Source organism: Aythya ferina, assembly GCF_964211825.1.
Source record: "Aythya ferina genome assembly, chromosome: 2".
Taxonomy (NCBI): Eukaryota; Metazoa; Chordata; class Aves; order Anseriformes; family Anatidae; genus Aythya; species Aythya ferina.
Window position 1 is genome coordinate 106,677,439 of NC_140297.1, and position 15,097 is coordinate 106,692,535.

The 15,097-nt window shown below is 36.8% G+C and overlaps 1 protein-coding gene and 1 long non-coding RNA gene across 18 annotated transcripts in view; one reads left to right on the plus strand and one right to left on the minus strand.

The window, feature by feature from the left end:
• Nucleotides 1-15,097, plus strand: part of PIEZO2 (piezo type mechanosensitive ion channel component 2) — a 432,356-nt gene that overhangs the window by 256,216 nt on the left and 161,043 nt on the right. For 16 of the 17 annotated variants that reach the window (XM_084508371.1, XM_084508373.1, XM_084508372.1 and 13 more), the window contains one exon: nucleotides 11,688-11,730. In XM_084508371.1, coding sequence (XP_084364497.1) covers nucleotides 11,688-11,730 — 43 coding nt within the window. Of the gene's footprint in view, nucleotides 1-11,243; nucleotides 11,450-11,687; nucleotides 11,731-15,097 lie in introns of all 17 variants that reach the window. The other variant, XM_084508362.1, reaches the window with a different exon arrangement.
• On the minus strand, nucleotides 1,658-3,517 carry LOC311432806. Its single transcript, XR_014690348.1, has 3 exons — nucleotides 3,384-3,517; nucleotides 2,676-2,874; nucleotides 1,658-2,550 (listed from the first exon to the last, which is right to left on the minus strand). It is a non-coding gene; the product is annotated as an uncharacterized lncRNA (long non-coding RNA).

Here is a 15,097-nt window from a genome sequence, read left to right on the forward strand (position 1 = left end):
CACTTCACTGATGTCTTTGATTTTGCGGTGGGGCCGGGTCGCGTACCTGCTAGGGGGAGTGTGGTCAGCGGCAAGCAGCCTCCATGAGTCGCTTGTCCTCCTGCTGGGCCTCTGTGTAGAAGGGAATAGAAACTGCCTGCAGTCTGGAGCTCTTTGTCAGCAAACCTCCATTAATCTGCCAGCGGAGGCATACCTGGCTATGTACAGATGTGGCTAGCATTACAGCTTGGTTTTCTACAAGGAAGAGCAAGGTGTGAGATCCTGACTGTGATCCAGTATCTGCTTTGCAGACGGATTTTGGAGGGCAAATGATGTAGTAGAAGCACCTGTGAGCACAAACAATTGCAGCATCCTGTTGAAGTGGGTCCCTCTTGCATCTCTCTGTGCTTACGGAAGCCCTCTGTTCCCATGGCAGGCTCAGTTAGGTGTCATTTTGTCCTTCTGTCACATGCAGATATAGTTGTGATGTCAAATGTGTAAAAACTTCAGGAAATTTACTGCAGAAAATATCATTTCTAAAGCTGGATGAAGTAATACTGAGAGCCCCAGTGAAGTTATATTATTTTACATCCACTGACTTTAAAAAAGGAATGTACCAAAGTGTTGATATGAAATAGAAACAGGGATTAGTGAGATGCAAAGAATATTTTATTATTTCTGCAACTAAATCTTTCCAGAATAGTCATTAGAAGAAGTAATATACAGGATTTAGAGTAAGACTTGATTTTTTTCTCGTACAAAGTGTTTTTAAATAAGTCACTCCAGATAAAATAAGATTAAATTAATTTTAGATTAATTAGAGAGTACAAAATGTGGCATTTACATATCTTTCCAGTATAAACCAACATCTTCTTTGTTAGAAATTTTATCCATTTATCCATTTCAGCCTGTTTCCTACTGAATGTATTTTTCTCTCTTCCACCTCTTTGCTTCTTTTTTTTGCCTATAGTGAGTACAGTTTCCCCAGCTGCTGGGAATAGTTCCTATTTGCAACTACATAAAATATACTTGATGTGTTCCAGCTGGCAAAGGTGAGAAATTCTGACAGGCTTTATGCTTTGCAGAGAATGTTGCCGAGGTGCTCCATTTTATTCAAGTATAGGTAGTTGTTTGTTTTTTTTTTAAACCGATACAGAGAAACATTTGGGATGAGATAAATGGTTTCAGAAATTGGGCCAATAACCTTTGTACAAGTCATAGATCTTGAACTGTAGCATTTTTGGTGTGTCTTATTTTGATCACAACAAGGATGTTCCCAATACTTTTTTTTTAATACACCCATGGAGAAGTTTTGTATACCCCTTCTTCTCTAACAGAATTGAATGCACCTGCTCTCCATCACCTGAAGCACTGATCCCACTGTGGGACCTTCCAGTTCTTCAGATCTGCTTGAACAGGGAAAATGAGCCAGTTGGCACTAGTTTTGAAGTATTGCTGTTGTTGGCCATGCATCTTTGAGAGGAAACAAACAGTACAATGTGCTGTTTGTCCCTTTTCTATTAGACCTGATATAAGGTCACTTCTAAAGGCAATCAAGAAGCATATAAATAAATAAAATATCTGATTTAAAAATGCACTTAACAGTCAAAAGTCTAAATTGCACATGATTTCTGTAATGTGAAAATTCCTGCTGAGTAGGAAATTATTACTGTTCATCGTTCTCATTACTATTTACTAAAAAAGTATGACTCTCTTAATGCCCAATGAAGTACTTAATTAAAAAATATTCCCATGAGGAGTAATTAACCACACTTTAATAAGTGTGAGAGTACTCTTGTCATCTATTAACTTATTAAAGAGAATGGCATACATTTCGGTGCTTTTACTGATGTTATGTGGAAAGGCTTAGATCTAGCCAAAGTAGAGAGAAATTATTCCTAATTAAGTATGTGACTCTAGAAAGATCAAACTATTTGTAAACTATTTGAAGCATGCAAGACAGAAAACACAGAGTACTTTTAAAAAATGGAAATGATTAGGCAACACAGTATTTTCTTTAATTTGTTGATAGTGCTCATGCTATTTGTGGCATCCTAATGAAAACTAATTAAGTGTTGGGAAATGATCTACTAACACACAGGATGCAATCCTGCATTCTGTTATAGACCAAACTGGGCACAATCGCATAACATTGCTTCTCAGTGAAGTCTGTATAGGCAAGTCCAGTTGCTTGACCTTGGTTATTTTACGGGGCGTGAGCAGAGAAGAGATGAGTGATGGTTACTGGGGCAGTGAAATCCAGATGTTCTTAGCGTGCGGTGGAACAAGTGCAGCCACTGTGGTCACTCAATGACATTCTAACTCCAGAGTTAGAAAGTTCTGTTTTCTTCTTCCTCGGAAGGTGGTGTGCTGAGGATGTACACATCTCAAGCCAGTTTTCTGAAGCTTGGTTCTAGATATCATCCTTCCCATGTCACTTCATCTCTTTGTACCTACTGTCATTATAGCCACTGAAACTTTTTTTTCGTATGAATAATTTGAATATGGGCAAGTTGTCAGGCCTTCCAACGACGTGCTGCCTTTGTCACACTGTGAAAATATTTTCTTGATCTGCAAGGGAAGTAACATGCATGAAATGGCTCCTTATTATCTTTAGAAAAAATATATGTTTAAAAAAAAGCAATTTCAGAGAAAGGGCATGCATTACAAAATGTTAGTGGAGTCAAAGATACTACCACTAGAATGCTGTTTTTCTGTCATTTTAATATTCCTCTTGTTCCTGTGCAAGATTTCCTGGTTTCTGATCCTTATTTCTTTTGTCCGTAATTTCTTGAGTATGGATGTGCTGTTGAAGACATACTTTTTATATTTTCTCCCCATTCCCTATACTCATGCTGCAGAGTTCAGAAAGAAAATTGTTGACTCCTCCTTCTTCTGATGAGAGAAAAAGAGACAATGAAAAGCAAATTCCTTGCGCTGGCACATTGCACACATTCATCACTGCAGGAAACTAGGTCGACATTATTATTCATAACAGTATATTATGTTACAATAAAACTAAGCAGAGGGTAGCTCTAGAAATTGGAAGGATGCCCGTCAATTACTCTCTGAAGTGAAAGCTTTGCCTCTAAGATACTATTTAGCAGACAGAGCAGTGTTGGTTGGGGTGAGAGAGGAGAGAATTTCTCTGCCAACAAAAATGGAGAAAAATCTCATTTTCTCTGGGTTTATGAAAAATAAAACTTACTACAAGTTTTCTTTAAGTTCTTTGCTTTTACTTTGGAAATCAAAGCAAAGCCACTCTTCCATATTTGAAAAAAGGCCCATTTAGATATTATTTGGCCCCCTTTCAGAAGATCTGGAGCAGAACCTTGATGGTCTTAAACTCAGTGCCTCTCTGAGTTGAGGTTTATGTCCCCCAAGGCAATGGCAGAAAATCTCACCTTCTTTTGAGGCTGCTCCTCGGAGCCCTGACACCCTTTTCTGCTGTAAAAAGAGAGAATAAGGTATCTGTGGGCCATCTGACTCTTTCCTTCCCTACTCCTGCAGTGTGAGTGTGAGTCTGTGCTAGTGACCTGCAAGGTTCAGCTTTACACTATGTGTAAAATCCCTTTTCTCATCTTTTTTTTTTTTTTTTGTCCCAGTGATCCACTTTCATAGGGAATGGGGAGCAGGTGGCTCTATTTAAGAAACTTAAAAGTCATCAGAATTAATTCAGATTTTCTGTGCTCTTGGAAATTTGGGTAAAAAAAAAAACACCAACCAACCATTAGAGCAAACAAATAGACAAATAATAGATAATAATAGTTTAAACAAACAAAAAAACTTTCAATTAACTATATATATCAGGTTTCATCTGAAACAATTTCCCCGAAGATTTTCTAGTGTTGCGGGATTTGCTGTTTTGCTGCCTTCTTCAAGAAACAAATTTGAAATGAAAACAGGCTAAAATAAGAGTGGGTTTAAGTGTGTGCACATGTTGTAGGGGAAGATTGGCTGTAAGTTTTTTTGATATAGTATATCTAGGAAGACAAAATAAGTCATTATTGTTATAAAAAATCCTTGTGAAAAAGATGTTTTAAAAATGTCATTGCATTCAGGCAATTTCAATTGACATTATTACCTGGCAGTCATTTTAAACAAATCCGACACAGAAGAACAAATATAGATGGTACTTTCACAATTTTCTTTTTCAAAGTTATTATTTCTTCCCATGGTGTTTAATTAATAGAAGTCATCTTCACTTACAAAATACGGTGTGTGATTCTCATATAAAAATAGATAAGCTTCACATTTAAAGTAAGCTGTGTTTCATGTATTTAATGAATGAAGGAACTTTTGCCTCCTCTGCTCCCATTCTCCTGAAATGTTTAACTGCAGAACACTGCACCTTTTTGGTTTATTAATCAGTAGTTCATTAATGTTGTAGAAATAATACCTGTTGTTTACATTATTGAAAAAGTTTTTGGTTTTTGTGTTTTTGTTTGTTTTATTTTTATTTTTTTTGCTATTCCTTATTGCTATTTAGTTTTGTTTCAGCCAAATTATCAAAGCCCACAGACTCAATGCAATTTTTTCCATTTATTTATGTGGATCAAGCTCAGAGGCACTGGTCCTACTGTTACACAAAGTGAGCTGGCTCTGGCTCTGCCTCTTTTTGGCATAGTCTGCCCAGAGATGCTGGATTCCATATATCCCAGATAGGCTAGGAAGTATTTCACATCAGGTTATCTCCCTTAAGTTAAATGATCAATATTAAAAATAATCCTCATCCTGATCCCCAATTCTGGTACTAATCAACATCAAAAAATAAAAAAGACAATATGGGCTAGGCCAGTTGGAGCAACTGCTCTTTAGGATATAGGGTTTATCTATAGGAGCTTTTCTGACACTTCTGGGCTCCCAGAGTTCCAGGAAAGATGCAGACTGGAAGGCAAGACTGGCAGACAGAGCCATTAATCACTTTACCATACCTGTTGTCTTCTTAATATTCATTTTAAAGCCATATGCCTCTCAATATATGCACATAATCATAAAGTCAGTACTACTGCACTTTGCTCTGTGTTCCTAGTCTGCCATTTTTGTAGTAGAAGTTCCCACTCATTAAAATCTCCTTAGAAGAGAACTAGTTTTGACGATTATTATTTTTCCTGTTAACATGGAATGAGTGAAGATTTCTTTTTTAATAGGAAAGCCATTTATGTATCTCATGATAATAATTTGATATTTGCCTCACAGGAAAAAATGCACAATAAATCTTTCCCATTACATTATTGCTTAGGGATCAAATTTGTACTCTTTATTCAGTCAAAAAATCTGTTGAAAGCTGGTATGAGTGGAAGGCAAGTGAAGACTTGCAATGTCTGGTCTTTGCTCTTAACATGACCTCTTGCTTGGTATGTATTCAGTAATCGCTTTCATCATCTAGCCAGCATCCTAGTCCACTAGCCCTCCACTACTGTTTTACTGGTTTTAGTCTATTCAGCACACATCATAATATATCAGATTTTTTCTTATTCCTTCTCCTTGAGTTATTCTCCAAATGAAATATTCTGCCCTTTTGCCTCCTGGAAGTGGCTCCCTGGGGTTTTGTGGGGAGTCTGGCTGCACAGAGCATCTAGGAGCCTGCATGTATGTCAGGTCAGGAAAAAACCTTCTCCTTGCTGTAGCAGATGGGATACAGCCCAGAAAAACAGGCCCAAGAGTGAACACTTTGACCTGCCCCTTCCTTCCCTAAGGTGACCCTAATTGAAAGGACTTTCTGGAGCACTTCAGGGCTGGTACTGAGAGTTGTGGTGTGAGCCCCATCTAGCAAGCAGCACTAGTGTGGTAGGAGTGAAGCAGTTAGGTCAGCATCCCTGACCACCCCACGGTACGTGTTTTGAATGGGGTTTGCAGTGGATTAGCTCTGGTCTGGTCATGTGCCCAGTAAGCATTGAAAAACAGAAGTTGTGTCCTTGGGGTGTCCTTTAGTGTCGTGTGAAAGGAATCCTGTCATGCAAACCAGAGTATGCTAAGCAGGGGATTTGCTCAAGAAATGCTCTCCTGATCTCAATTAAAACACCAGCATGGACACAGTGGAATAGTAACAGCCCTTATTAAGAACTTTCACTTTAAAAGAATCTCATGTTATTATCACAAATTATACACTGTGATGGGCACCAGAATGATAGGTGCAAGATGCAGCCAAGGTAGTTTCAATCAAAGGAAAAGGAAGTATAGTAGAGGTTTGTTTCTTAAAATGTACAGAGAATTGCTAAGTGTTAGGGTAGCATTGTCTGATACCAATTCAGGAGATAAATGATCAATTTCGTAAGAGGCACAGTGTATATAGCTAGCCATTGTGTAAGTAAGTACATAATATACCTACGGTGCTATGGAGAAACTAATAAAAAGTTCTTTCTTCTGCCATATTCATTTATGTACTCAAAACTGCCAGGCTGTTTCATAAAACCAGTGGTTCTGTATTGATTAAAAAGAATAATAATTATAAAAAATTGGATATTTGAGAAGACGTAATCTAAAACATTTCTGTTTGAGAGAAGATAGAAGTTTGACAATTTGGAGTTAGTGACTGCAAAAATGCTTAATATGAAGTTGCTAAAAACTTCATGTTCCCAACGGCAGTTTTTATCAGTTGCAGTTGTGTGCATTGCAGCTACTTAGCAATACTGGTTAGTAATAAGTCAGAAAGTACTAAGGTGATGAAGGAGAAAATACAGCAGAGCAGCACTGCCCAGTCCACTGAAAGGAAATTGTGAAACTTCAGATGGTTTAAATGGTACATGCATCTCTAGTGAAATTGAAGCTCTAGCAGGACAAACCAGTCTGCTCTTCCAGTTTGTTGAGACATTTTAGGTGTGGGTTCAGATACTCGGGTCCCTAACTAGTCCAGATGGGCTATCCTCTGTGGACTTGTGTGCTGTTCTCTGCTAAGTTGTTTGAGAAAGAGTTGAGTGGCAACTGCAACAGAAGGCTTTGCACAAAGTATATCTTTCTATTTCTGGAGCATTCTTTGTCGTTTTGTCGTCTTGATATACAAAGGGCTTTTTGTTTGTTTGTGTGTGTATTTTCTGGTTTGTAGAACACAATTAAGTGTCCCAGGCTTTACATCAAAATTCTGCAATTGGTAGGAATAGTCTAAACTGCACAAAATCAGCAGTTCCTCTGAAACTCTTCCATCAGCATTAGAAAAAAGACCAATGGAGTTACTGCTGCAAGAATGCCTACCTGTTTCTAACGTGTCAGGGTTACATAGGTCACACGTGCATATAACTCTCATGAGCTAAGTGTTACTGTGCTATGTCTGGTACCATGGTAGTTCCTTCAGAGAGCCTGGGTGACCCTCTGTGATATTGTTGTCAGGCTCCAAGAAACCTATGCGTTTATATGTATATATGTGTGTGTGTGTGTGTATTGTTCATCTATTCCAATCACTGAAGCTCTCCATACTGTTCTCATTGTTTTCTTGAATTCTGACAGGCTCACTTAATGCTTATTGCAAAATGTCAAACTGTTTTTTTTTTGGTTCAATTAAGTTGTAATTTTACTTCTGGTCTTTATGTCAGATCACAGTGCAAAAAGAATGCAAGAATTATTATTGTCAGCATTAGAAACCTACCACTCTGATGAATTGAAAAGATAGTGGGGCAACAGCTAATCACTGTATGTGGTCAGACCTGTAGGGACCTTCATAGGGGTGGTATAGGAGGCAGGCATTAAAGAGCTCCAGATCTCTGCTATACTGTCAGATTATATAATATACTACTGTCTATATAATATACTATATAATATATTACTCTGTGCTTTTTCTGAGCCTACTATTGCACTTCAGCAGCTAGCCAGCTTCCTGATTTGCAAAGGTGAGTAGCCTAGAAGTGGATTATGAGTCTTATCATGAAGTTCATAAGGTAGCTGTAACCAAACCAAACCAAACATGGAAACTACCATGTAAATGAAAGCCTACTTGTCAAAGAAGACAACTCTTCATTTCACAAAGATCTTTTTCATTTTATCTTATTAAGTCTCATGTTCTTATATGCTCATTCTTAGGCTAGGATTTCATTGAGTACATATGTGAACATGATGTGCATTTTACCATTGTTCCTATTAAATGTGAACAGTAATTCCTGAAGTACATTATACTTCATCTTTTTGAAGAATTTTAAAGCTAATGCTGTTAATGTGAAACAGAATCTTTGGAACAGATGGGAATGGTCAGGCACTCTGGAGCAAATATTTGGAACAAAAGCTTAATTACATGGATACCAAATTAAGGTATTTCTATAAACAGTTTTGGTATTTTTGACATGGTGGTAAAAAACAGAAAGAAAAGAGAAGCCAAATTAGTTTAGGATCCAAAGTGTAGCTGCGGATAGATGCAGAAAGTTGACAGGTGAATGTTTTCCACAGTCCCAGAAGAGAAAGACTGAAGTGAACAGCCAAAATCATACTGATTTCTTTGGGAGCATGATCAAATCTTTAATTCATGAAAAACTCCTGTTTTGATTTTAATGAAAGTTACGTGACTTAAATCTTGTTTAATGTTTTGGAAGCGCTTGGTAAGGTTTAAATCAAGTACTAAGTTTTCTAGACTTTTAATAGCATTATTCTTCTTAGTGCTGCTGTTACCTCAGGGTATTTACTTTTGGCTGTTAGCACAGTGTAGAAATTGATACTATTGAGAATGAAATTGGCAAATCTTAAAACAGAATGTTTAGATCATAAACATTTTAAAATAGGACTCCATAAAAAAGATGTATATTTTTTTAATATGAAATGTTAGTTGTGTTCTTGGCAGGCTTTGCTTCAGAGGAGTCACATGCATTTCAAAGACCGTTCTGCTAGCCAGCTGCAGCCAAAAGATGATTTCAAACCAGTGGAGACCCAATTCCCTTTTCTCTTTTGCTATTTTTCTCTCTTTTTCTCTGTCTCTCTCTCTGCTGTAGAACGCTCTATATATCATACAGCTGAAGCGTAGCCAACCATGGGGTGAAAAATTCATATAACTAGTATACAAAACAGTGGAAAGAATAGAAACACTGACTAAAGATGCCAGTACTAGTCTGTACTTTAAGAAGTACTGTTGAAATATCTTTTCTTCAACAGTCTTCAAATCTTCAAACTTCAAAAACTGTTGAGTATTTTTTCAGAGCCAGTAGGATTGCACAAACTATATAGAGAATTGCTTATGTCTGCTCTGCACTTACTGTGGAGTGGCACAGTCAACTTTTTAGCAGTGATTTGATACCTCAGTGCTACATGATGTCCCATATACTCCAGGGGTGTGCAGAAAATGATGAATTCGGGATAACAGGACATGTTAATGTAGTGGATCTTTATCTATCTCAAAGAATTTATTCTCAGTGGAATGTTGATGTTTTATTGTGCTGCACGTGATATTTTTTTCATATTTGAAATAAATGTGTGATGTTGGAATGTTTACTCTCCTGCTTTTAAAGGCGTCTTTAGATCTTTAGATGACTTCTTTTTACAAAATTTGAGCACAGTATGGTGAAAAGTATTGTATTTGAGTAGTTGTGCAGGCAGAAGTCTTGCCACACCTCAAGCAAATACACGTGCCACAATAGGAACTCCTGGTACTGACCAGACCACATACACTGTCGGGTTATTCCAGAATAGAACTTGTTTTTTTGTTTGTTTGTTTTTGTTTGTTTGTTTTTGTTTTTCCCATAACGTGGAGGTAGAGCTTTCTTCACCTCAGTTTTGAAGCGTTTTATCTCTGTGTACTCTGCTGGATATGGGCCTGAAATCCCTGCCTGCTTTGGACTGAATGGGGACAAATAAAAGTGTTTTTACATTAATTACTGGCTGTAGACATAACAGTCCTGAAAAGAAAAGCTCCACTGCCCTGCATTTTCATTAGTAAAGGTTTTTAGAGCCTTTCTTTGAAAATGTGCCTGTGACTGAAGTTTGAAATGACTATCAGTGAGAAGGTGAATGAAGAAGCAGTTCCAGAAACATATAGTGAAGATTCTTCCTTACCAAGTTTGGAACCAGCTGTGAGTCTCCCCCTTAGCCAACCCAAATCCTTCTTGTTTAAAGTTAAATGTCAAACTTTGGTTGTTTTTAGGAGTGTATACTTCAATGTAATTTCTTTTCCTCCCTCTAAAAAACAGAGATTAATACAAGGAATTTATTTTCTGTGTGCCCAGATTAATGTCATCTTTGGCTGTCCAATTAGGAACTGGGCAAGAGAGCCCTGAACAACACAGAATTGTAAGGAAATTAACTTTTGGGGTTTATTGCTTCAGTCATTATTTGTGATTTGCCACTGAGACAGATACCAGGTAAAACTGTATAGAAAAAATATATTGTTACTTTAAAGATTTATCGCAGTCTTCGTGGGCTAACCTGGAAAGTTTAATAAATTGAGTAGAAAAAATTCCGATTATAGGATTAAGAAAAGAAAAAAACACCACTGCAACCAAAAACCAAATAACCCCAAACTTCTTAAAAGTTTAGTCTTTAGATTCTTATCTAGATATGCAGTAAGTGTCCTGGATTCAAAAATGGAGAGTATCTACTAGGTCCTATTCAAACATTTAACATAGCAGATTAGAGATAAATATCCTACTACAAAGAGAAGGTCATTGTTTTCTGAGCTGATGCCTTTAACTGAATTAGAAGGTAATGATGGTAAGAGAGACATCTACAGTGTACAGAGTTTTGTTGTTGTTGTTGCTTTTTTTTTTTTTTTTTTTTTTTCTGAATGATAATATTTTATCCCACTTCTAATTTATGTTCCCCTTCAGGTGGCTCCATCAGCAGCAAGAATTATTGTCAGTTCTCTCATTTCAGTTTAAGTATGATGAAACATTCAAAACGAACTGTAGTTGCTTTCATTATATAGAGTCTGTTAGATGTCCCACAGGAGTGTAAAAAGGCAGTGAGAAAACTGTGACCCAGTTTCATGTCCTCCTGTATATTTGCCTTGCAGACCTGTATGACTTGAGGTATTTATGCACTTTGTAGCCTTTATGTATAATGGCCCTGGCAATAAACAAAATATTAGCAGGAGCTTAAAACAGATAAGCTAATGGTTGTGGCTGGGGTTGGGATGTTTGTGTGTTTTTGAGAAAATCTGGGTAAAAGTTGTATTAAGTGTATGAGAAATACTGAAGGAAATTATAACAGATCTGCCCATTGGAACAGTTTGTGGGGATGTGTCCTCAATCATATAGACAAAGTGAGCAAGTCCATTGCAGCCATTTTTATGTCTATGAAGAGTTAAACAATAAAGCAGAAATACATCTTCATGTTTTTGCTTAAAAAAATAAAAGGGCTGGATTTCAGAAGGAGTTGTAAAGCTTTCAGCAAGAATCAGGCGAACACTACAGTAAAATGAAAAGCTGAAATGTGAAGAGTGCGTGATGTGAGATGCCAGCTCAGCGCTTTCAGGAGTCATGTACAGATCCCACTGCTCTGAGGAGAAGAGACCACCCCTGGAATCGCAGTGAACTGTAGCAGTTGCCGGCTGCTTTGCAATGTAAAGGAGTTATATAGGCTGACACCCCCCCACACATAGTTATGTCACCCGGTGGTAGTCTCTCTTAACACTTCTTCACTCTGGGGAAAACAGATGTTATTTACAAGTACTTCTGTTGGGGTGGAAAAATCACCTTACTATACAGATTCCAGCTGCACAAGGAAAACAGAAGAGTAAGAGAGTTAATACAGTAAAGGCTCTTTACTGAGGGTGTTTGTTTTTTCTCCTCTTTGTATAGGTTCAACATGGGAGAAAACATTACGGCAGATTGGTTTTGAAAGGTAAGCCATAAATTTGTTTCATTAACAGTGCAAAAAGAAAAGGAAGAAAAAGTGCATGGGCAAGTTTACAGAATTATTTATTTTAGCTGATCAAATGTATCTATGACCTCAGATTTAGAGAGGAAGTTATGCAGTATCATGCACATGTATGTTCAGTTTCTCATTTTATGTCCTCTTCTGTTTTCCCAGTCTGTGATCTGAAGCAGCTTATTCACCATATGAACTTGGCTCACTATATTTTTCTGCTGGCGACTATATAGTGTGTTAGTATTAAAAAAGGTGACATGCTATTTGGGCAGAAGTCTTACTTATGAATGAAAATATTGCTCTCACTCGTATTATTTTTTCCATGAAACTTCTAACCTGTGACATATTAGTTGACAAAAGTAAATGAAGTTGAAAGAGGACCAAAGCTGGCAGAGAGCTGTTTAGCATCAGAGGAAAATTCAGAATTCAGCATTCCTCAAGTGCAAGAACTTCTTGCAGCCAAACTTAACCGCAAGGTCATCATACCAGAAACATATGTCTCTCTTGGAACTTAAACTAGGCCAAGCCCAGTAAAGAGTAATCTGGTGTTGAGGTTGAAATGCTCAATCTCGTATTTATTCTTCTACAAATGGTAATCAGAAGATCTGTTCCACAGTTGAATAATGTTTTGCTGTTTTCCCTTAATAGAGTAGCTTGTAGCTGTACACAAGTGTGTTTGGATCTCTGTTGACTGGACAAAAAGGGATTTCCCTTTTCTGTGCTGCATGAGTGCATACTGTGCATACTGCCTAGGGCATCTCAGCAAACTCTAAAGATGATACGTTCTTTCTGAAGCCAATAAATAGCCATATTAATCATATAAAACAGAAAATAACTACTTTCTTGCTTACTTTCTCACAAAGAGAAGGCAAGCTGCCTTTTTTCTTCTTTTTTTTTTTTCCTCAAATTTACCATGCATAAAGTTTTTGTTACAATAAAACATAACTTAAGTTTCTGTTAAAAACAAGACTGATGCTTACATTTAAGTATGCTAGCTCCTACTTGTAATTAAGATTATTGTATCTTGGCAGCAGTACATGAAAAGCTTTTTCTGTATCATCTGTTTGTAGAAGAATTCTATCTAATATCATTTGTATAATAATAATAATAATAAAATTTAATGCTTGCCTTTCTCTGATCTTCCCCCCAAAAATCTGGCACTATGGCTCTCTTTAAATAGCTTCCAGGTCTTAGGTGACTTGGAAACTTAGGAGACATAGGAGACACCCATCTCTCTGAAAGTACATCTGCTTGAAGTTTCTAAAGAGATGCAAATGCCCTAATAATTTATAATTTTCTTTCTTTATAAGACCATTTTGAAAGCATCTATGCTATGGCCCCAAATGAGTATTCATAGGGTCTGCCTGGTTGACTTGTTCAGCTATTAGATTTCCATGTGAAATACTATATATGTCAAAAAAGAAGTGCTGCTTTTAACATAGTAGACGTGTTACTACATAGAAAGGTTATATTTTTTGTTCTCACAGTCATAAATAACTACGAACATTGGTACATATTATTTTAGTTTTTCAAAGGGAATGTAGGAGGGCAAATAATGTTTCAATTTGACAAAGCTCTGTCTCTGTGAAATTTAGCTTTTCACTGGCACTGTGAGTAGCTTTGTAGCTTTAGAGGCTCTGGTTAGTTTAAAATTAAAACATTACAGAATAATAAAAGCACTTTTCCTCCTCCAAATAATGTGTAGAGGTCAAATTCATTTCTATTGTAAATCTCTTAATACCAGTACAGTCATCCCTGTAAAGACTTTGGCCAAACATTTTTAAACAGCCAAAAAGTTACCCATTTTGTTGCCATATGTTTTTTACACAACTTGAAAATCCAGACGGTTATGGAGTATTTACCATTTTGTAGCTGTGCACAAATGATCTGAGGAAACATGGGCATTTTCATTTCACAGGTTTCTACCAGTCAGAAAACTTTTAAGACTGATCAGATCACCAAAAGAAAATATATCTCTACTACTATAAATGTAAGAATTAATGTCTGATTTCTTTTAAACCCACATATAGATAACATAAGGCAGAGTCTTAATTGATTGAAAGGAAAACCATGATACCACTTTGTTGCAGGATGATGGGAGGGGTTGTGGTTCATTTATGATTTGAGGTGATGCAATACCCTAAAAAGCATCAGACAGAAATTTCTTAACTGTGACACTTTACTGGATGTCGTCTTTTTAGATGTAGAGTGTTTTTAATAACTCAGCAAAGCCGAATCTTAAATGAACATTACACATTCTCATGTGCAAGGTTTAATATCATCGAGGGGTTCTTTGTAATAAGTTGTGCTTTTTTTTCAATTTGATTTCTTTATGAGCATCAGCATATCATACATTTCAGAAGGATACTATGGTAAAATGTCAATTCTTTCATTGCCCTATTCTTTTAAGATTAACAATTAGCACCTGCTAGCTGCTTTTCTCAGTCAGAATGGGGGGGAGGTCAGGGGGAAAGCAATTTTTAGGAATAGTAGAGTGAATTGATATCTTGGGTCTGCAGTTTGAAACTTCCAATAAAAGATAGTCAATTTATTTAAGCAGAGCTTATTAGGAGTTTTATTTGTGGCTTATTAGAAAGCAATTTCCAACCTATGACGTGTTTCAAAACAAGGGGAACTCACAATACCTGTGCATGTGCAATGTACGCACCACATGAAATACAGAGAAATCTTAATGCGCGGCTGAGAAGCCTGCCTGAGAGGAGACAAATACTTAGAAAAGTTTACTCTGCAGATCCCAGTATTTCCATTCCAGTTTAAATGGAAGAAATAGCTGATAGTTCTGCACCTTGGCAGGTTGTCAGCCTGGACTAACTTTAACTGAAGCAGCACATAGCAAAGATGTGGTGAAAATTTGAAAGTACTTGGCTAGATATAATCATAGAAGAGAAAGTATTTTTCATCTCAGCTTTTACAGAGATGAAGAAAAAAGAAAACAACAACAACAAACTTCTTTGAAGAGGTGGAACAATTAAAGTTTGTGTTTGTTTTTGTTTGTTTTGTTTGTTTGTTTTTAAATAACAACTCATCTTCTTAATTGTATTTTTGACACAAGTGTGATGTGAGTATATCAGCAGTAGCAAGTTGACTAACAGATCCATGAGTAATATATATACGAAGTCTGCTGTATAGTGGTTTGTAGCAGCATGTGCTTAGTATATTGTATTTGATTGCTTAAGATCAGAATTTCTTAAAGGAGTGGTTTCTTAAGTAAATGAAGTGTGACACATTGGTATATGTAATACTTGGATGCAGTGCACTTAACTTTCATTCACATAAGTAGGAATCCCAGATCTGCAGATCTGGGGATTTTTCTGAGGAT